At 40.6% G+C, this 22,205-nt stretch overlaps 1 protein-coding gene across 14 annotated transcripts in view; it reads right to left on the reverse strand.

Moving 5' to 3' along the window:
- Positions 1-22,205, reverse strand: part of plekha6 (pleckstrin homology domain containing, family A member 6) — a 56,726-nt gene that overhangs the window by 18,532 nt on the left and 15,989 nt on the right. For 10 of the 14 annotated variants that reach the window (XM_058630733.1, XM_058630728.1, XM_058630730.1 and 7 more), the window contains 7 exons: positions 17,108-17,191; positions 16,245-16,362; positions 16,055-16,159; positions 15,607-15,679; positions 11,829-11,929; positions 1,499-1,513; positions 598-779 (listed from right to left, as the gene is read on the reverse strand). In XM_058630733.1, the coding sequence (XP_058486716.1) occupies positions 598-779; positions 1,499-1,513; positions 11,829-11,929; positions 15,607-15,679; positions 16,055-16,159; positions 16,245-16,362; positions 17,108-17,191 (678 nt within the window). The remainder of the gene's footprint in view (positions 1-597; positions 780-1,498; positions 1,514-11,828; positions 11,930-15,606; positions 15,680-16,054; positions 16,160-16,244; positions 16,363-17,107; positions 17,192-22,205) is intronic. The other 4 variants (XM_058630731.1, XM_058630742.1, XM_058630729.1 and 1 more) reach the window with 2 other exon arrangements.

Consider the following 22,205-nt stretch of genomic DNA (forward strand, 5'->3'; position numbering starts at 1 on the left):
AATATTTTTTATCTGATTGATTCCAGTTAGAAAAGTAAACACACACAAACAAGTAACTGGGCAGTTTTGGTCAAAGTTCTCCATCATCATTACACCACACTGCCAAGAACCAGGTCATTTCATTCTTATAAATGCTTCATATAAATTTGTGTATAGAGTTCTGAGCAAGTAAATACTGTAATAAACATACATTATGTTTGTACTTGGTTTGATGGATGATTTTTTGGGTTGTGGTTCTAGAGGACAGTGTGGATTTTTCCTCATTGCATTTGTTGCTGTACTATTCAATTTAAGCTTCTAACAGTTTATACTAGTTCACCAGTATAAATAATAATGTATTAATTTAGTCATAAAACATAAAGAGATTACATAAGTTTGTAAAGTGTTTGTTATGTTATAGATGTGGATGTATGTAAAACCATGAGTAGTTTTCTCTCGGTGGCCTGCGTTACAGCAAATTGCATTGAGCACAAAAGTAAACATTACATAACTCGTAGCAAATTGAACACATGGACATACTGATTACACCAACTGAACAGAAGAATACGACTCTTATTTATGTGTGTACATGGCTCTATGCCAGAATGTGAGCAGCACCTCTGTGTTGACGGAACGCTGACTTCTGCAGCCTCACTCATGGCTGTGATCCACTCCTCCTGCTCCTCATGGCTGTCTGTGCTGAAGTAGTACGTCCTGGTCCCAGCGTGTTCCGCCTGCATGCAAAACACAATGGAATCCTTCACCTCACTGTCCTCGCCCTCCTTTTCCTCAGACCATACCTGCCGTGGGACAAAACACACACAGGCAGCAGATTAGTCTCACGGTTACTTACAGTGTTAACAGCGTAATGTTGGCTGCACTGACGGATCATGCTCAACGTCATCATGCTCACATGCAATGAAGAAGCGTGATATAAAGACACACAGTTGAAACCTGACTCCCATTTATTACAACCTTGGCTTTATTTCCACAGTTCTGATGATCGTTTGCATTATTTATTGTTCTCTGAGAACTTGATATGACCACATGCGCTTTTCTGATTGGGTACGAAACACGAGCAGTCAGATGATCAGAGGTTGGCGTGAACCTGAATACTTGCATTACCAAATTTAATGTGCATCGACTGTGAGGTTTGGATAATCATTTCAAATATTGGCTGGCTACTCATGCTCCGTCTTCTCTTTTGCAGACGAACCACAATGTTGTTTTTCAACAATAAAATGAGCTGACATTACTGTGGAAATAAATCCTTCAATCATATCAATGGACGCTGTCACTAATTAGCCTGTAAAATTGGTATCAGAAGCAATGACGTAGACTGCACCTTTGCACAACATAATAGGCATGCAATCAATATCTGAACCACCCAAACAGAACAAGACCATTGTGCATGCATCCTTGTGAAGATAATAAGACATGATACAACAGGCATAATCATGCATTGTTCATGCCTCCACCCTGCTAATTGAAAATAATGTTCAGAATTTCAACACTGCACCTTTCTTTGTACTTTCTACCACAATGGGAGCCATCGAGAGTCAGCAGACCTCACAAAGGTGGAGGGGAGCAAAGACAGTGACAATTGAAATGGTGAAATATTCAGTGTTTAAAGCTGGACCACACTGCTCTCTCTTCAGGTGTCTATACTGTGAATGGTCAAACAGGATGCAGAGACTGTGAGTCATCCAAATGAACATCTACTTAACCATAACAAACATCTCCATGTAGATTCAAGTATATGACAAAGGCCAGTCTTTATGTGGGTAAAACGTAAAACAGAACAGCCAACATGAAAACAGACATACTGCTTATTTTTCTTAAAAATAAATAGGAAAGAAGGATATACTGTAAAGAAGCTATGATGTTGACTCATTATATAACGCCAGTTTGGACAGTTTCAGAGATTCAACACAAGAGGGCGGCACAGACAAAAGCATCTGCCTATGGTACATTCGCTCACATTACCAATCACCTATATTACATATTTCCTCCAATTTATAAACACAAAATATGGAACGACGCACAGAGTTGTGAAATGTGAAGCTCATGTATCAGTCAGTGCAAAGCTCTAGGCACGTCTCACTAATATATCATTCAAAAACAAAATCATCATCAATCATTTAGCACACCTAATTCACAGAGAAACATTGCCTTTAAAAATCCTTGATTACAAGAATATGTGTCTCTCTCACGTTGCTCAACTCAAACTCAACAGGACAAACACTTCAGTCATCAGTTTCTGGAAATGTTTTTAAACCTGTTTAATGTTTCGTAAAAACTGTAAAAAAATCTCCATCACTGAATTCACACATAGAAGTATTAAGAAAATATATGTTGTCATTTGATGCTATAACTGAATTGAGCTTCAACCAGGTTTAAGATGGGGGTGTTTTCTCCATAAATCCTCATTCTTAACCCTCAGACATCATGTATGTGTGTGGAGAAAAGATAAAAATATCTCTAAGTGATGACCTTCTGTGTTGTCAGCTACGTCAGCCCCAGTTAAAATCTGATTCACTGCACATTACACATCTGCACTGATGTATTGTTTATGTCCATGTTGAGAATGAGAGCAATCATATCCACTCCACCCATCATGCCCCCTGTAAATATGTTGGGTTGTGTGCTTTTACAGCTTTTTGACAATGACATCTTATCTTAATTTGACCCATCTAATCAACAGCTCATGTTTATCCTCCCCCCTTTTCTGTGCTCTCTCTCTCTCTCTCTCTCTCTCTCTGTTTGTGTGTGTTGAGCGTCACTGCCGTAAAACAGCAGGGGGAAATGATGTCACTGATAAACAGGAGTCATTTCCTTCCACCGTGGAGCACTGTGAGGCTCCGCCTTTAGTGACACAAGGTGACGCGATTGGCTGAAATGACTGTATCATAAGTGACAGCAGTAACCTAGCAACAGAGGTGGAGCTGTGAGGTGTGTGATTGCGTGGTAGCTTCTCTCCTTCATTGTCCTTCCTTTGTTTATCCTTTCAGGTATTAAGAGAAGACATACTTCATTTGACTCAGAGACACATGTTTTGGTCCATTTGCTGTTACTATATGGAAAAGAATCTAAGGAAAGCAGGAGGGAATGAAAGCATATAACAGAGAGGAAGGAAATAAAGAAGGAATATCCAAAACATAAAGATCTGGAAGAAAATTAGAATCTACATATACAATATCTACAGCTATGGAGACACTGAGCAGCCTGATCCATCCTGACAACAATCTGCAAATATGTTGAGACATGCAGGGCAGTTGAGAAATGGAGCTCTGTGAAACTAACCACGTCCTGGGATGGGCTGTGAACCAGCCATTGAGTGGAAGAAATAAAAAAAACAAAACCTCCTGGATTCAGCTGGGCACTTTTTCTTTTTTTGATCAGGAAATAAAAGGGTACTAAGTGTTATGAGTCTGTGTGTCTGTCTCTCCATCCATCCATCCTTAGAGGGTTGAGGAGGGACCTGGAATAAAGTCCAGCTCACATTTGGTAAGAGTAAGGGTTTACCCTGGACAAGTCACCAGCCCGTTCTCACTAATTCTCACTCACCATGACACTAACAATCACAGTCTACAATTAACCTGACTCCTATCTGCATGTCTTTGGGAAACTCATGCAAACTCCACACAAAAAGGAAAGAACAAAGAAAGGACTGTCTCATTGAGGGCAACAATATCTTAGGGACCAGTTTATTATATGTATTATATAATATATCCATTATCCATTATCCATTAATAAAAAATCTATCTATCTATCTCCTGAATATACAGTGTATACTTGGGTCAGTGTGTGTGTGTGTATTTGTGTGTGCATCCTGCTTGCCAAGACCAGCCTCCAGGAAGTTTTGTCAATGCAGCCATTCAGACCAGCGCAGCAGTCACTGTGAGCTATTGAAATGCTTCTCTGGCTGTCCTCACACACAGTTTCCACTGTGGAGGTGCACGACCATATGACTGAACACACCATCACAACAATCATACCGACTCTTACGAGCTTGTTGTATTTACTTTTACTGTACACTGATACTTTTTGATCACTGTCGATCATTCCCTTGTTCACCAAGCAGGTAATTTAACCTTGTATCATTGACTTAATTTACAATTGCAGACACAAAAACAGATAGTTAACTGTCATGTAGTTGCACGTTTGTAAAAAAGTCATGATATTGTACATTGCTATGTACAATATCAAACTGTCACTTGATTTGAAAAAAAGGGTGGAACTCTTAAATGACTGGATGCCAGTCATCTTATGGCATAAACTAAGTGCCATTGCCCTCTTTTCAGCAGTTGTTGTGAAAATGGGCTACATTCACATTACCAGGAAGAAGCTGTGATTGTTGGGATCTGATTTTGTCAGAGCTGCATGGAAAGAGCTCAAAGGAAATGTGATCATCAGTTAAGATTTTCAAATCTGATTTGTCTACATTTAGATTACCATATCTTGATTCAAATCTGATTCAGTACAAATCAGATTTGGTGGTTCACATTTAAAATACAAGTGTCGGCAGGCAATGCACAAAGATATTTTTTTCCTCTGTGTCATCAACAACAGAATATGACACATTAATGTGACCACTCAGTATTGAAGCAGGAGATGTTAGATAACACAAAGACATCACTGCAAATTTGTGAGACTTGGCTCTAGAGGATGCCACTAGAGTGGTCTCAAACTCAGGAGACCTGGTGGCCGCCAAAGGTCTGGTCTGGTCAGGTGAAAAACAGTCCAACTTTTTGAGGGAAAAGGGAGCCAGGATGGGTGATGTGAGCATGATTTGTGACAATATTCTCACACAACTTCAAAATAAAAGTGTGGAACGATTAGCCTTCTGACTTAGCTCTCAAACCAACAACACTAAGTGGTCTCATGATGGCTGATAATGTGAAAATAGGTATGGTGTATGAATATGCAGTAAACTGCAATAAACAACAAATATCCATGAGCTTCATCCAATGACTGTTGTGTGTGAAACAGCGTCAAAGTAAAGACATTAAATAAAGATTGTAACACGACTTAAGTGTGACATTGGTCATCTGTACATTCCTGACTCTGCATGTCATTACATCTTGGTAAAAGACCAAAGACCACTTCACTTATCTTAGTCAAGTCACATGACAATCATCACATCAAATCACATCAAATGTGTCTACCGCTAAATTACGTAATACTTTATCTCAAGGCATTTTTCATAGTAGTGTCAGTGGCGAGAAAAAAACCCTCTATTTTTACAGGAAGAACCACAACCAAAGAAGTTGTATAATCTGTCAGAGTAGTTGTAAAGTTGCAATATGTTTATAGTCCTATAGTGTTATTCATATACTAACATCAGCTTCAGGACAGTATCATTTGCTGACACAAACAAGTGTTGTGTAATCATGTTTATACCATCATGCACTACAACCCTCCAGAGCAAGTATTTCTGCTGTACACTAAACAGGCTTTGAAACTGGATTAAAAACAATGGTTGAGCATCTTTTTTCCCTCAATCATTTGATAATAAATATGACACAATCATAATCAGTAACTTGAATCTGAATGTCTGATGCACAGTGTGTGGACATCATTACCCATAATGCTTTGGAAAAAGGGTGTGTGGTTTCTGGGGCAAACGTATTTGTGTTCTACATCCCTTTCTATTGAGATCATTGTTAGTTTTAGTAGTATTTTAATCGAGATAACACCACAAAATCTGGGTTATTATGTTTTGTGTCTGACTCTCTTTCCAGGAATTTTGCTTTTTATTTTTTTGTGTGTGTTTGGTTGTTTTAGCGCACAGGCAGTAGTTGCCAATGTCGGAATGACAAAATTGACCTTATGCTGGAAGGTGTTTTTGATATTTAAGGTATAAAATGATAATTACAACAAAAACATTATTCCTACCCGGGTATATGACAACCAGTGTTCAGTGAACCCTAACCCTGAGATTTCATATCTTAAATTGACAGATTGAATCAGTAACATAGGCAGAATGCCACAGCCTACAGGACAACAGAAATGCCTCTTAACTTTCATCCTGATTCACCTAATGGCAACATTCCCTCACAACTCAATCATTGTGTTTCAGAGAGGATCAGAAAGTGAACACCGATGAATGTCCTCTCAGCCAGGGACATGAATATCTGGAAATAGACAAAGCAGCACACAAGCCCCTGAGGAATGAACGCTCGTCTTTTCACAGCCTGCTGATAGTTCTGTTGCGCTGTTTACTGACAGGAAGGGTGAGGTTAAGTTCCACTGAGCACACCACACATACACACCCATATATGTAACCTTATCGGTCTGCCTGTTGAGTCACGCATACACACAAACACCCATGGTCCAGGTGTAAAAATTAACCCCATGGCGTCATCATAAGAATAAGGTATTCAAGATTGTGAGGTGTGAAGAAGCTTTTATAGATGCCTTAAATGTTTAAGGTGATTGGTTGTTGTTTTTTTACTACTGCTGTGTATAAAGGTGTGTTTTACCAACAGCATTTCTTTTGCAGCATGATTTTGGTCTAAGACAAAACAAAACCTTCAGTTGATCATAGATTACTTTCCTTACAAAAATGACTCCTGGCTGTGGCCACACCTCAACAAAGTCAGGCAGTACAACAGGTTCTGACAGCGCAGTGACTGCTGCTGATTGAAAACAACACAGAGCTCAAATCCCTCATGTGTGGCTTAACAACTCAGCTAGATGAGAGCGTTACCAATTTGACGAGAGAAGAGGGATTTTCTAATTCATCAAATAAAATCTAGAGTCATAGATTTTTGTCTCCCTACTCAAATGTGTCACATGCTTCAGACATGGTCTAAATCTAGATTATTTAGAATGTGACTGTCAGATCTGGTTGAAACATGTGCCACTTTGAGGCAGCAAATCTTTTTATGACTTGGATCTACTCAGTGTGGGTGGGCTCCATGTTGGGCCCACTTATAGGGTAACCCCGCTTCTGCAATGCATTTACATGACATTAAAAAAAAAAAATCCAGATTATTCTGTTGATTTACAAATGCACGTATACATTCAATCTGACCCAAAATGACCAAGACACCCTGTGCATGCTCCACAATTCCAGCTCCTGGGCTGTGACCCAGAAATAAGAGGACAAGCTGGTAAATAGTTGACGGCGAGAAAAACAGGGCCAAATCCAGGCCATTAAATTTTTGGACTGATGAAGAGTTTATGCTCTGCCAGCTCGAATAATTTAATATCTCGAAGTTTAAGCAGTGTGAGACGTGGCAAAAGTCACGTTTGTAGCAACACTACTCTGTTGTATTTCCACTGATATCCCTTGCATTTCAACACAGCAAAGTCGGCACCTCACACACTGGTGCCCTTAGTAAGTCGCCTGGCAAGTTTGAAGCCTATCAAGTGATCAACTGTTGGACAGCCATGCAATTAACACACAGACAGACATGCATGGAAACATTCTGGCTGTCATTAGAGAAATCCAGTCTGAAGTCTTGTTTCCACTTGTGCAAGGCACCATGGCATGGGCCTCCGCAGATGGTCTGCAACCTATGCTGCTAAATTAGCAGACAGTTAACTCACTTGGACCTAACTGGCTTGATGACATTAACTAAGCAACAAACAACAGGGATAGGCCCAAACAAATGAAATTAAACAGCCGCTAACAAGAAGCACCATGGTAACATAGGGCTGAGCATTATCACACTCCAACAAGAAGTAATCAAAGTAGATGAATGACATGACAACTGACCTAAGGATCTCATTAAAGGTTTTTGTGTGTGTATGCATTTGATCTGCCATCAATAAAAAGCACTTGTGTATACCTGCCAGTGTCATAACTCCACCACCACCACCGCCACCACCGCCGCCACCGCCGCAGTCTACTCTATTGACAACAATGACATGAGGAAACTAAGCTAAGCCACATGACACCATAGCCACTGTTTGCCTGATAAAGCATAACACGCCACCGAAGGTGAGCATTTGCCTAATCAACATGGCAACAATGATACCAATGGTACTACAGTCAGGTCAAGATCCCTGGTCATATACATTTGATTTTTAATCCAAGATGAAGAGTCTGTGGTAAAGCATAAACTAATAAACTAAAAAGAAAATAATCTGAAGGTAAAACCGGCACAATGAGATGCATTTCCTGTCCAAATAAATCCTAAAAAGATATACACTTTATCCCATGCTGGACAAAATACTGCTTTAAAAATAACTCACATGATAACCCGCTGATTTGCATTTCATTTGTGTTCAGTAAAGCCTTTAGGTCATTATCTGGTGCTCAGATATCATCAGGGTGAGAGACATTACACTCCCTGTATTCTTTGTCTCCCTGTCATCTGGGGTCATTTTGAAATGACACTTGTCGTAAAGTGAGGTAGTTGGACAGGAATCACGAAACAGCTTTGAAGAAGGCGTGCTAGGACAGGACATCAGAGAGTCTGAATCCAAGCTCCACAATGCCCCAGAGGAACAGATCCAGTATGAGGGAACACAAGGTGCCCACCAGAGAAAAACACACAAATGTAGCACATCTCAACCACTCATGTCACACTAACCTGTCATTATGTCAGTTACAGTGTGCCAACTCCTGAACACCCTGGACCACATACCTGAGTAAATAAAGCTTCTAAACAAAATTCTGACCACATGCATTGTGGTTCTTTAGAAAAACACCAGAGCTTTGTCATAAACCGTGTACTGTAAATACCTACAACATGAAAATTCATGGCACCAAAACAACCTTTATAATTTGCTGACATGTCTTCCCTCCACTTCATGTGCAGCTGACATGTTCCACCTCTGACGGCAGCCTCATCTTATCTACAATCTTCAAAGTAGCTCACAGCTACTGCACAAACACACCTGACATGTTAAAATGCACTTGAGCTGCACACAGACTACCTGTGCAATAACCAGCAGACTCAAAGTCTATGTAGTGAAGAAATATTGGTCCAAGAATCCTGAACAAAAACAATGCATTAAACCAAGAACATGAGAAGCGGCAAGCTCAAGTTATAGTCAGATATGTTATACTGATAAAGAATGATCGTGAAGTATAACTTAAACAGATAGTTTGGGTTTTATGAAGTGTTTCAACCAAATGAAACGGTTTGGTTTCGTAATTTTTTGCATTTCGGTTAGGAATTGTACCAAAATAACCGGCCTCAACCATTCCATTACTGGCATCCTTTCCAAAGAGGTACCAGGGTAAAATGGTGCAGTACAGTCAGCTAATTGGGCGACAAAAAAATGTCACTCCCTTGCGACTCATGTTTCATCAAATGCCCGCAGACTATTCTTACACAAAGACAGGAAAAAACGAGCTGCCGGATGTCCTCTATTGTTGTTTGTTGTGTTGTTGTCCCATTAAATGTTGTCGTCCATTGTCGCTGCACGTACGGTCCGATGTCTACTCTATCTCGCTGACACGGCCATCGGGCACAGCCTACAGCCCGTCTACCAAGTAAAAGTACTGTTCTTAGTCGAAACGCGAGCCTGACCCAGGGTTTTACCATTCCAAACCATAACATAATGGAAACATATAGTCCGGCTATAGTCTGCGCTGACTGTAACGTGGGTCACCTGTACAAAGTCTGAAAAAGCGAAGGGTTGTCTCTCACTAAAAACATGGCTGCCAAAGAAAGACAGATTTGTGTAAGAATACATTGGTGTCTTTAGCTAACAGTGAGGCAAGGTTTTTCAGCAGACAAGACTCACAATAAAAGTTAGAAAATGACTAAAGACAAAAATGAAATAAATTGTCGCCCATGAAGTCAAACAGGTCACAGCCTGATGTGAACCTCACTAATAAAATCACAACCAGTTCTGTTTGTCTAGTTCTGTTAAACTGAGCGAGGGCAAGGTTCAGGTCTGACAGAAAAGCACAAACTAAACAAATGAACGTTAAACAATAAAAAACAGGGGGGAAAGCACCAGGACAGTCATAAAAAGTCATAGAGCCTGTCTTGCTTAAATATTTCTTAAAACATATTGATTTTTATATTTATTTTAAAACCTATTTCCAGATACAGATGTGAGTTTGATATAAACCTATTATTTGTGCTGGATGTAAGTAAATGCAATGTTTATGGGAAAGGATTTTCTGTCACTATCAGTCACTGGTGAACATAAAATCACTTTGTCAGACAAACTTTGAATCAAAGTGTTTTATATTTGTCCTATATCTATTTTAATTCTTTCTTTGTTTCTTTTGTTGTCCGCTACATTTAAAGCTTCACACATTTGATTCTGTACTTTTCCATTATGATGACAAATATGTATATAATCATTATAACATTGGTATTAAACACTTCAGTCGACAAGCTGATTGCAACATGAGTTGCGTTCTGTCATCATACTGGACAGTAAACAGCACTGAGTGTCCACTTGCCAAAGCCAACAAGAAGCACCCTAACCCTTGGCAAACAGTCCAAGCCTTGGCACTGAATATATTTGCTCAGGCTATCTCCACTGCAGGTGTGTGTATGTGAGTGTTTGTGGAAAACACACACGCTGGGTACATGGACTGGACTTTGCACCGAAGAGCGCTACAGAGTGGACTAAATGTTCTAAAAGAGAAGAAAACTGTTTATGATGAACAGTGATTGCAGAAAGAGCAGGGGGACACAAAGTGAGAGATAAGAGAGGAAGATGGGGACAGAGTTGCAGATAGAGCTGTCACAGTGTGTGTGTGTGTGTGTGTGTGTGTGTGTTTGATGCTGAAGCTGAAAGTAAAACAAGGCAAACTTTCCATCTTACATAAAGATTCACTCAGCAGATTTGGACCGAGCTAACCTAGATTAAATCCTCATAGTCTCATCTTAATTCAGTCCTGACAAACAGTTCTGTCAGGTGGCTGCATGCTGCTGTCAATGTCACTGTGTCAGGATGTGAGGAAACAACCCTGATCAGTTTGACAGTCAGGCTATTTTTGGTCTTTAATTGTCATTACCACACACCAAAACATATTTTAAGAGCAGCAGTGCATATGTTCGGAGAAGTCCCATCATCACTGCAGATGACAAATCCATGCTGCACACCTCTGATATCACACAGCTGATATATATGAAGAGCCTCCTGTTCCATCTCTACATAAACATGAACCCGTCATGCAATCATCCTCATCAGTCACAGCACTTTCTTACTTCCCTTGTTCTTAGCATCTTTCAAAATTAATCTGTCTTGGGGAATTGATCTTTCAACTCTATCCAAGAGGATGGTTGTGTGTAATATAAGAGAAATTGACACAACTGAGACATCGGTAACACAGTTTACACACTATTGACACCAACAACACGAAGCATCACAATCATACAGTACATCCCAATCGAAGATCCACCAACCCTGAACTGTGATAAGGCTCCTGTCCCCATGGGGGTCATAAATAACATTATGCAACGCAGCCACGAACCCAGTCAGCTTCAATCAATCACACGGAGCCAAAGCAACACTCCTCTATAAGCCACAGTGGTGCAACCAAGGAACAAGTTCAAACATCAGTAAATCCTGCTTTTGCAGCAAGCAGTCACATTTCACAGCAAGTATTGTTTAAGACTCAGAGGAGCGGATCTGTGAGGAGCCGTGCTGCTTTGAGACTTTTTCCACTGAATTGCTCCTTTGTTTCTTTTATTTAAATGGATCTTGTGCTGCAGGAAAAAACCCTGCTATGTTTGTTTAATCGTAAAGCTTTCTTCAAAATACGAAACTTCTAATTCACAGCAATTGTAAATGAATTGACCTTTTCCTCCTTATGTACAATGTATGTCCCACTACATGAAACACAGTTACACATAGAAACCCCCCCCCCCCCCCCCCCCCCCCCCCTGCATCCAGTTGCCCTTCTGCATGATGCTACTAACCTTAAAGGCAAATTTACGGGTGATGTTGTCTGAGGGATCCACTCCCCTGATCCGGAAACTGAGCAGCGGCAAACTCCCTAACACAGAGTCCTCCTTCTCATCTGGAAAGAGGGAAAATGAAGAATCAGAGAATCCTTGTTATTAACAGCATAAGCTGGTTCATTCAACCTGCTGCATAAAAGACAGAGGAGGACGTTAAGAGTCCAGACATGTGAGTGGAATCAGAGCTGCTCTCCACTCAGCACACTCTCCGCTCCCACAGTGACAGCTTCCTAGAATAGATACCATTATGGTCCGAGGGTCCCTGTGATAAGCAGTGGTGATGGGGCAAACGCACACACACACACACACATGCTCACTCGCACACACACACACAGAGAGACACAACAGGATCCAGTGGTGATAAATAAAGGCGCCGTAGGAGAGGAGAACAGAGTCTGAATAAATAATAGAAGGAGGCATGAAAATTTCAGCAGTTCCTACCGCTTATTTCCCAAACGTAGCTCTGCACCAGCACTCGCTCTGCCACTGACTGAGTGTGTGATTTTATGGGTGGGTGTGTGTGAAAGAGAGAAAAAGAGAGAGAGCAAACGAGGGCAATGGAGCAAAGAGAGAGAGAGAGAGAGAGAGAGAGAGAGAGAGGAGGAATCAGTGTATTGTATGATTGCACAAGCCCTCCCCCTCTCTCTCTCTCTCTCTCTCTCTCTCTCTCTCTCTCTCTCTATCTGTGTGTGTTTGTGAGTGTGTGAGACAGAGAAAGCACGCGTGTGTGTGCGTGCGATAATGATCAGCCCATGTGACTCAGTGTTGCAGGAATCTCGGCCTCCAGCCAACTATACCTGCTGCTTGTCTGCACCAGTGAGACACACACACACACAAAGGGACAGCAGGTAAACACACTCATACCTCTCTCTCCCTCCCTCCCTTTGCTCGAATCTCCTACACACTGAACGATTATCCGACTGAAATAATAAAGAAGGTGAATTTAGTTATTTATTTATTATTATTTATTCTTTTTATTTTTTTTTAAGGGAAGCCAGGAAGTATGGACCCTAAGTCAATGGACCAACATTTAAGGTGATGTGCTAAAGTCCTTATTGTATTAAGGTGAAATGACCACCAAAAAGTTCTCAAATCACGGAAATGTCTGCCTCTACCTTTCTTTTGTGAGTTTAGTGGCAGGTAACTTTTTTAAGGGTTTTCCCAATTTCTTTTTAATCTGCCTCCTCAAGATGTTACTTAAACAATTAACCTGCGTAGCATTATTAAATCTCTCTCTCTCTCCATTTTGTGTCACACACACACACACACACACAAATAGGCACCACATGATCAGAGATTTGTAGACTCGGGCTGGGTAAACTGTTCAGAACACTGAGTAATCAAAGTTTGAGCCCTCAATAGGTTGGTGATTTTGGTTGTTACAATACTTTGTTCACAAGGAAGCATAACCATTTATATCAGTACAGATTTTGACGTATGATTTGAAACACAGACCTGCAGAACAAAGAGTGGGAAGCACTGTAATAAATTAAATAAATAAATTGTTTTCACATATTAAATATAGGGGCATACTGAATGCTGGAATACAATTTTTTTTTTTAAACTAAAACATCAGTATTAAACACACTGATGTAAGTACAAGCTTTGCCCTGGAAGATTTAGAGACAGCCCAATAAAACAATCCTGACAACAAAAGTCCTGCACTTTTTCTCCTCCCCTTGTGCCCATGTTTTGGCCCTTGGTCCTCACTGGCATAGCAATGGCAGTGGTAAATTGCACTGTCACACATTCCTCCCTCTATCGCTCCCTGTCTCTAAGCCTTCTATTCCTAAACACAGCTGGGCCAGCAGACAGAGAGGAGAAGCTGGAACAAAACAGACGTGTTTGGAATCAACAGAGAAGCTCCTGGCTCAGAGGGCAAAACTGTCAAAATAAGACAGGTACGAAAAGGGAAGCAATTGCACCTATAATCGTCATATTTGTTATTACAGGTTTGTAAAAGGAGCACAAGTTGAACATGGATTGTTTTCCATATGAAAACAAATGGGACAAAGAAGTGTGTATCACAGCAACACAGACAAAGAAATAGTGCAGCACTTAATCTTGAAGGGACAGTTTTGCTGGCTTTTCCACTCAGCATGTTTTCTTTGACTGACTTTATCACTGGAATCCTGCCGCAGGTTTTTTTAACATCTCAAAGGGAGAAGATGAACAGGGGTAACCTAACCTAATTGTGGTCATACGTTCATTGTCTCCAGCTTTATCCTCTATATGAGGGACACGGCGTGCGCTGGAGCCGATCCCACATGACCTGACGTAGGGTGAGAGTCAGGGTTCACCAGGGACAGGTCGCCAGTCCTTTGCGGGGCAAACATATAGAGATGAACAACCATTCACACTCGTACCTACAGTCAATTTAGATTGTCCAACTAACCTCTGCATGTTTTATGACTGTGGGAGGAAACCAGATAGTCCAGAGAAAACCTCCCCCCACACACACACACACCTTCTTGCTGTGAGACAACAGTGCTAGCCACGTGCACCACCGCGTAGCACATCGATGTGGTCAACTCTTAAATACCATTGATCGCTCAATGGGAAGAAAATACATGATGCAAATTTGGTTTCCAGGTGATTGGTTACTGAAATGATACATTTTATCTTAAAATGTTTTAAATACAGTTCAGCTTTGACTTGACCTATGAATTTAAATCTGGTCAAGGTTTGTGTGCAAAACCAACACTAATAACACTAACTGTGACATGATGTCTAAAGATTTAGTGTGTAACATTCAGGAGTGGCAGAAATTGATAATAAAAGTTTGGTTTGTGTAGCCTAAGAAGACTTTTCTATCTACTGCAAGGGCCTTGCTTCACCATCTGCATCGCCATGTTCCTACAGCAGTCCAAACACATGTGCCTTTTTGCACTTTGAAGCAGAAGTTTTCTTTCTCTTACTTCACAAAAGAACATAATTGGCTCTGCACACATTAACAAAAAAAAGGAGGAGCAGAGAGTGGGAGTGTGGAGAGAGTTGTTAAAGAGTGTTTACATCCTTCGTGGCATGCAAAGGTCACTGTAGGTCCCCTGAAGGCCCTGGGAAAGAAATGAGTGATCAAAGGACAACATTTGAATAAGGCAGTGTCAAGTGTTGCCAAAATGCGTTATGGAGACAAGCCTAACTCTGACCTTAAAAAACAAGAAATAGTGGCTTGTGTGGTCACAGTGACCTCGACCTTTGACCACAAGAAAATGTAATGCCAAATTTGTGAGATTTTGTCATAAGGCATTCTGGGATATTGTGTTAAAAAGAGCACAAATATATTCTACAAGGTTACATTGTGGCAATGTACAGGATGTACAGTCCAGCCAGTTAGGCTTTGTGTGTAGGCTGTTAAATCACCATTTATGGCCTTGAAAAGTGCACAGTCGGCAAATGTTTGACACAACCAGGTGAAGTATGAACAGTCTCAACCGGCTGAACACACTGTAAAACATTTCACAGCAGTAAAGAACACCGAAGGAACCTGTAGAAGCAACCAACATGGCCTGTGATCCTGTGAGCACAAAAAGAGACACAATCCCCCATTTAGGAAGGTTTAGTTCAAACCTCAGTGCCTTGGCAGCTCCACTGTCATGAGCATGAATCAGTCATCAGTATGTCTATGAGCTAATTAAATCAGTATACTCACTCCTCTCATGCTGGTAAAACGTTGTGTATTGTGTAAAAACAGTGGCGCCAATAGACTGAATCAGAATCAGAATGAAGCACAAACCTTTGTAGTAGAAGAGACATCTGTCAGTGAGGACGAACCATCGCCTGTTCCACTGTTTCACACCACTGCTGGCCTGTCAGAACACACAACACATACTCACTCATCATTTAAAACAACAACATCTTCTTGTTTCATGTCTGGGGCTGTGGCTCAGGAGGAAGAGGACGTCAAACCACTGACACTGCAATGCACCCAAGACACATCACAGACCAGATTCAGAGACGATCTAAGACGCTTGTGGCTGCATTCTTTAAGCAGTGTGAATACAAATGTGTCCTGGGCCATAATGAGCTAAAAATACTTTTACACTTTGTGCTTTCCATACACCGACATGACATGGTGCAAAACAAGTATTCGAAGAAGAATTTCACCTGGAGGAGGCGATGGTGGTGGCTTGTAGCAAAAACATTGCAAAATAAACATAGAACCATCTTAGAAAGGGTTTTACCTGCTTGTACAGCCACCCCTTTTTGGTGACCTCTGCTTTGGGATTCCTGCGCATCGAGTTGGAGCGCTTGCCGAACATAGCCACCTTTCTGGGAGTTCGAGACATCTGCAGGTCAGCAGAGACATGGAAGGAGATGAGGATAATTCAATTCATTTATTAAATCTATCCATATGTCTGTGTGTGCACTTACCCGTGGGGTGAGCTTCTGGGCATCTGGAGACAGGTCTGACACCATATTGGCACTTTTGGAATGGGTGATCCTTTCAGCAGTAGAATTCACCTTTCCATTCATATCCAAATTACAGTTGCTGGACAGAAAAGCAAAAATGTTTCTTGTCACTTACGAACCAATCCCATTTCTAATTTTTGCCTCTCGTGTGTGTGTTTGTGTTTGTGTGTGTGTGTGTGTGTAGTTGTGCTTTATGAGGACATTTTGACTTTTTGTCTGGGCCCCACAAACTTTAAAAAACTTTTTAGGGTTAAGACCTGATATTAGGGTTAGGGTTAGAATTGGGTTTAGGTCAAGGTTAGGGTAAGAGAGAGGGTGTGGGTTAGGCACTTAGTTGTGATGTTTAAGGGTAAGGGTCTATAGGGAATGCATTATGTGTAGGATGTGTTGGATGTTACAATAACAGGACATAATCATTTGAAAAACATTTCATTTTATTGTGAGTTTGCTGCTGAGGCTCTGAACCTGACAAAGCTGAACATGATAATAATGTAACAGAAAACATAAATGTGTGTGTCACTTGTTACGACCCCAGGGTCGTGCCGTCCTTCACCTTGTCAGGATGTGTCTGCATGTGCGTGTGTGATGGGTTGCAGGTGTGTTTGTTTGATTGATTGACACGTTTGTGGTTCCTGGGAGCTGATTGTTCCTGTACAGGAGGTTCCAGCATAAAAGAACCATTTCCTGCTTGTTTTTTTCATAATCGTTTAAAATAAAAAAGAGTTGGAAAGAGAGAGTTTCCTCACTCTTGTAACGGTCAGGTTTTCCCTTAGACTTAGTTGTAACCCACTGCTGGTAAATTCAGATTATAGTGATAGACTTACTGCAGATGAGAGTGTATTGTTGTATGCTCTTCCAGCTGGATCAGACTCACTGCAGGTCCAGCTGGTCCACTGGGGTCATGTTGACTGAAAACAGGAAAATGCACACCAATCAACACAAGCTGTAAAATGGCACATCTATTTCATCTTTTTTTCACTTTAAAAAGGGGACTCTCTGCATTTTAGATTTCGCTTAAGCCACTAATTTTTCCCTTATCAGCAATCACCAAATCCATTTTAAACTTCTGCAGGTGTAGTGAGGGCCCAAATAAGTGGGCCTAGGTTCAGGTTGTGTCGTGGTTGGATTAAAGGGTGACAAAGTTTTTAATGCAGTAAAGATTGTGCCATGTAGGCCATTTGTACATATGCAATATGATGCTGTGATACCTGAAGCCATGTCAGAAAACACCACAGACTACTTCATGCACTTGAGTTGAAAGCTGCTTCCCCACACTCAACCACATCCCACTCAAACTCTGTGAAATCAGCATTCATAAAACATAGAAGCTTAATTGCCACTTTTGCAAGTTTGCTAAATCTAAACTGGTGAACAAATTCCTGTGTAGATTCTCATTCATCATCCAGATCATAGGTATCCAAAAGTCACTGAATGAGTACCAGCATCTTCAGTTATAAACTGAACTGAACTAAATCCAGATGCTACTGATCCAATGAGTTTTTGATAGACTTGCATAGTTTTCTGGAATTCTGGAGAGATGCTGGAGCAGCAAATGCATTATGTTGAGTCATTTACTCACATTTTGTTTTGACAGTTTCATTTTGGACCGAATATGAATACTCTGAGGCAAAAATATTAAGCTGAGAGATGACTTTTGGTACAGCATAATTGTAATATAAACACTATCAAAGCTATCTCTTGATATGGAAATGTGCCAGGGTGGAATATGAATGTGCGTGAGTTCTGTTTGGGGGAGGGGCATCATTATTGACTTGGGAACCACAGGGAGAAACCTGAGATGCATTTACTACCAGTGCCAGCGTAAATCTATAGAATGACTCTCAAAAGATAAGACTTGATACATATTTTAATAATGTGCTTCACACCCAAGTCACAGGATCTATCTATCTATCTATCTATCTATCTATCTATCTATCTATCTATCTATCTATCTATACAAATAATTGAGTGTAGATGACGTGTGTCCTGGTTGTGCATCAAGTGTCTCTGAGTGAGACACAGATCTGTTAGGACGATGTTTCCTGCCTGCTCACAGATAACCTATAAACCTACATAGAAGAAATAGCAGAAACTAGGTGGAAGGATCCACGTGTGCTGAATCTGCTGGAGGACAAACAGGACAGTAGCACATTTCTATGGCTCATGGCTCGGTATAAGTGTGTCACCTCAGACACAGTCAGCATACTCAACCATGTCTCTGACAGGCGATAAAGCACACATCAGAGGAGGTGACACTAAGAATACCAGGTGTTTCATCAATCTAAATACATGAAATGTAGATTCATTTTGTTCAGGAGTGAGCTATGTCCAAAAAAGCTTGAACAATTTCAACATTTTCACCTTTTTGTATCAGTCACAGTTTCTAAGTCCAGATTGAAGAATTTCAACTTCAACTGAACAATTGAAAAGTACAATCATCCTGTAGCTGTGAACTTTTCCCATTCACTTGCCTTACTCACTTTACTTATCTGTATAGTGAATGGCATACATTAAGTCTATATCTCTAATATTTTATGTTCCTATTTTGCTTATTTTTCAATTCTTATTTAAAGTTGTGGCACATGTGGCCCCCACTTTGCTGTAACAAGTGAAAATCTCCTGTGAGAGATTCATACAATCTTGTCCTGAAAGCTTTTCATTGGAGAAATGTAACATCTGTCCACGTTTCAATTTGTTTTGTGTGTGAAGCATTCAACCACTTTTCAAGGGGGTTTCCTGAGGGGAATCACAACTTTAGTCACATCAGTCTATAGTAAAACAAACTATTTCCTGAGAAAGGGGTAAGATGAAAAAGCTCAACCAAGTTGCTTTTATTTCCAACTGTCTTGACAGTAAAGATCCATACATCCATACGTCCCACAGGTCATTATACAAAATGGTCATAACATTCCATTTTGAAAAGTGAAGCCTAGGAAGTAAGTAGTAAGTTACCCACCAGGGGGCGACTCCACTGGTTGCAAAAAGAACTCTGAATGGAAGTCTATAGGAAAATTGCTTTACTTCTCACTTGATGTAGAACATCAGTAATCATTGGCCTGATCTCATGTTGTTGTTTTCAAGTATGCTTCAATAGTACATGATGTTAATTTTGCAAATTATGTTCCCATTTAGAGGAAAAAATAGATGATAAAGCATTGCATAAATGAGTAAACACCAGTATGAATGACATCTATCGCCCAATGGGAGCCTGGTTGCAGGTTATGCCAGTGAAAAAACGTACAAAGTTTGTTTTGCAACCAGAAGATTGCGGCCACTTTTGGGGTTTAAGGGTTACTGATCCATCCATCCATCATCCATCCATCATCCATCCATCATAGTGGGAGCTGAAGTGAGAGGTTGTACTTGATTGCACTTGGTTGTACTTGTTTATTTAAAATATTGTTTGGCTGGTTGACTTTATTGTATATGTGATTATTAGAGTTCAGATGGACCCAAACTTGGCTGAACTCCTACACAAACAAATATACATAATTACACCAACAGAGAATGAGTGGAAGACAACAGTACGTATACTAGTCCAGTCCCTGTTCCTGTGACTGACATGTGCTGTGCAGTTGAGTTGAAAAAAAAGAAAGAAAAAAAGATGCAGTTGTTATTCTTTGCTGTTTGGCATCTGTAATGTTGCATCACTGTCTCCCTTAGCCTTTTCCTTTGACTGAACCTTACCCCAAAAGGACAAACGAGTGAGGAACGTTTAACCCTGACACGCACACAGAATCAGGACAATATATCCAACAATTCCTTTTTGATTCCTGCACTGATACACACCTCTCCCCCCTCTCTCTGCTTCACTACATAAAGCACATTCTTTATCCATACATACATAGCAGGGCTTATAGCTTCCGACTGGCACTGCATTGCAGTCATTTCTGACCTCCAAGCTCGTGGTCGTCTACTGCTCCATCAGCCTCTCCCCCTCCCCTCCTCCCTTCCTTGTTCCTAACCTGGCCCCACATGTCACTTCCTCCTCTCTGTCACCACATACCTGACTCTCCTGTCCACACGGAACTTCAACATCCTTCCCTGGATCAGTCATGTACCAACAGTGCAGGAGAAGGTGAAAACAGACGGACAGATGTAAAGATGGAGAGATAAACAGAGAGGTGGAGAGCAGCTGGACAGATGGAGGGGAGGTGGGAGACAAACACCACTGTCCCCTTCTCTCTCCTACAGACTGCATGCTTCTCTCTGCCTGTTTCCCCACCTGTCTCACCCCCTATTTCTCTCCCTCTCTCTCTCTCTCTCGCTCTCTTTCTCGCTCTCACTCACTTACGCACACACTCACACACACAGTCACTGCCTCCTGGATGAGAACTGCAACACTCAGCTTATTCAGTTGCCTCAGTGTGGTTGATGTACATTTAATCTCTGTCATGGTCTCTCTCTATCTTGATCTCATTTTCTGGCAATCTCTCTCTCTCTTGTTATAAATTAATCTCCAAATAATAATCTTAATCTTAATAATCTTAATAATCTTAATCTGAACTGTGTCTTGATTTTGTTGTTTCACAGCATCGCTGTAATTTAAACTCAGTTCCTATATCATTTTAAAAATCCATTTCTACCATACGCTCCTCTTCAGAATAGAAGAAAATAAGACAGGAAAATAAACAAACAAACAAAAACATTTCTTGACACAGATATTGCAAATTCAATAGCTCATGCATGATCCTGCAAACACGTGGGGGGCTTTAAGACGCAAGTGTCAAGGTCAGCATTCAATGTAGCTCCAGTCGAAGCCCCTGAGCCCTGAGCTTTGCAGAATTCACATATTAACGCGTCGTGCTGCCAACATTAACCCGAGGGGCTGTTTTCTGGCTCTGTTCCTCACAGTTCTCTCTCTCCTGTGTCCTATTACACTCTACTTAAGAAGTGGTCAGAAAAAATCCATATAATATGATGCAACAGATTGAAGGGAGTAAAAATGTGTATTCATTGATAATAGTGTAGTGACTTAACCTTTAACCATCAATGCCCTTTTAATTGTCCCTCTTCTTCTCCTAACCTGAAAAAATAAATCTTGTATTGTCATTCCGTCTTCTGACCTTCTTTCGTTCACTGAATATTGTTGTATTGTGTTCTTGAAAGACAATTTAGTCTCTTTTGTTCTGATTTCCAGGAAACAATGCAGACAGTGGTTTTAATCACTAAAATATATACTTGCTCGCTTTATCTTTTCCAAAATGTTCAAAGTTGTCTAAATCCAGTGTAAGTCATGAAGGCATGCAAATGATCCTGTGTTGTATTTGATAATATAAATGTAAAATTAACTAGAGACTACACCGCTGTAAAAAGCTGAGTGCAGCAGAGAGAAAGACTAATAGCTTGACGTAATAAATAATGAATAATAATGTAATACACATCAATGAATAGAAGATAAGTTCAAAGTTGCATTTAATTCACCTTTCACAATTATTAAATGTGACAACAGATACTATGCACTGAGGCAGACGACTGTTATATAAGACTGAAATATACAAATTGACAGTATGTAGTTCTTGTTGTTTTTAGTGTGTAATGATTGTGCATTGTACAATCATGATTGTGCACCATGTAGCTCCTGTAATGTATCTCCTAATATAACTGCATTAATTCATGACAATGAAGGAGTTCTAAGTGAGTATATGTCCTCGAGGATCCTAACTCTTCAGAGCAGAAGTAAGAAATGGACCACACATTCACAGACTGAAGAATTGAGAAATACGAGAATTTGGCACCATGTGAGGGAGACTGTGAAACTACAGCAGTTGACGCTGCCTATCTGTGTTTACATTAACAAGTAATCAGATTTCACCACAGGTGGGTTCTTACACAGCCATCCTCTGCCAAGCCAAGCTACGATGATACTCATTTGGCCTCGCAGCACGAGATATCCTCATCCAGTCCTACTGTGTATCTCTG

The sequence above is a fragment of the Solea solea genome, chromosome 6, assembly GCF_958295425.1.
Source record: "Solea solea chromosome 6, fSolSol10.1, whole genome shotgun sequence".
Taxonomy (NCBI): domain Eukaryota; kingdom Metazoa; phylum Chordata; class Actinopteri; order Pleuronectiformes; family Soleidae; genus Solea; species Solea solea.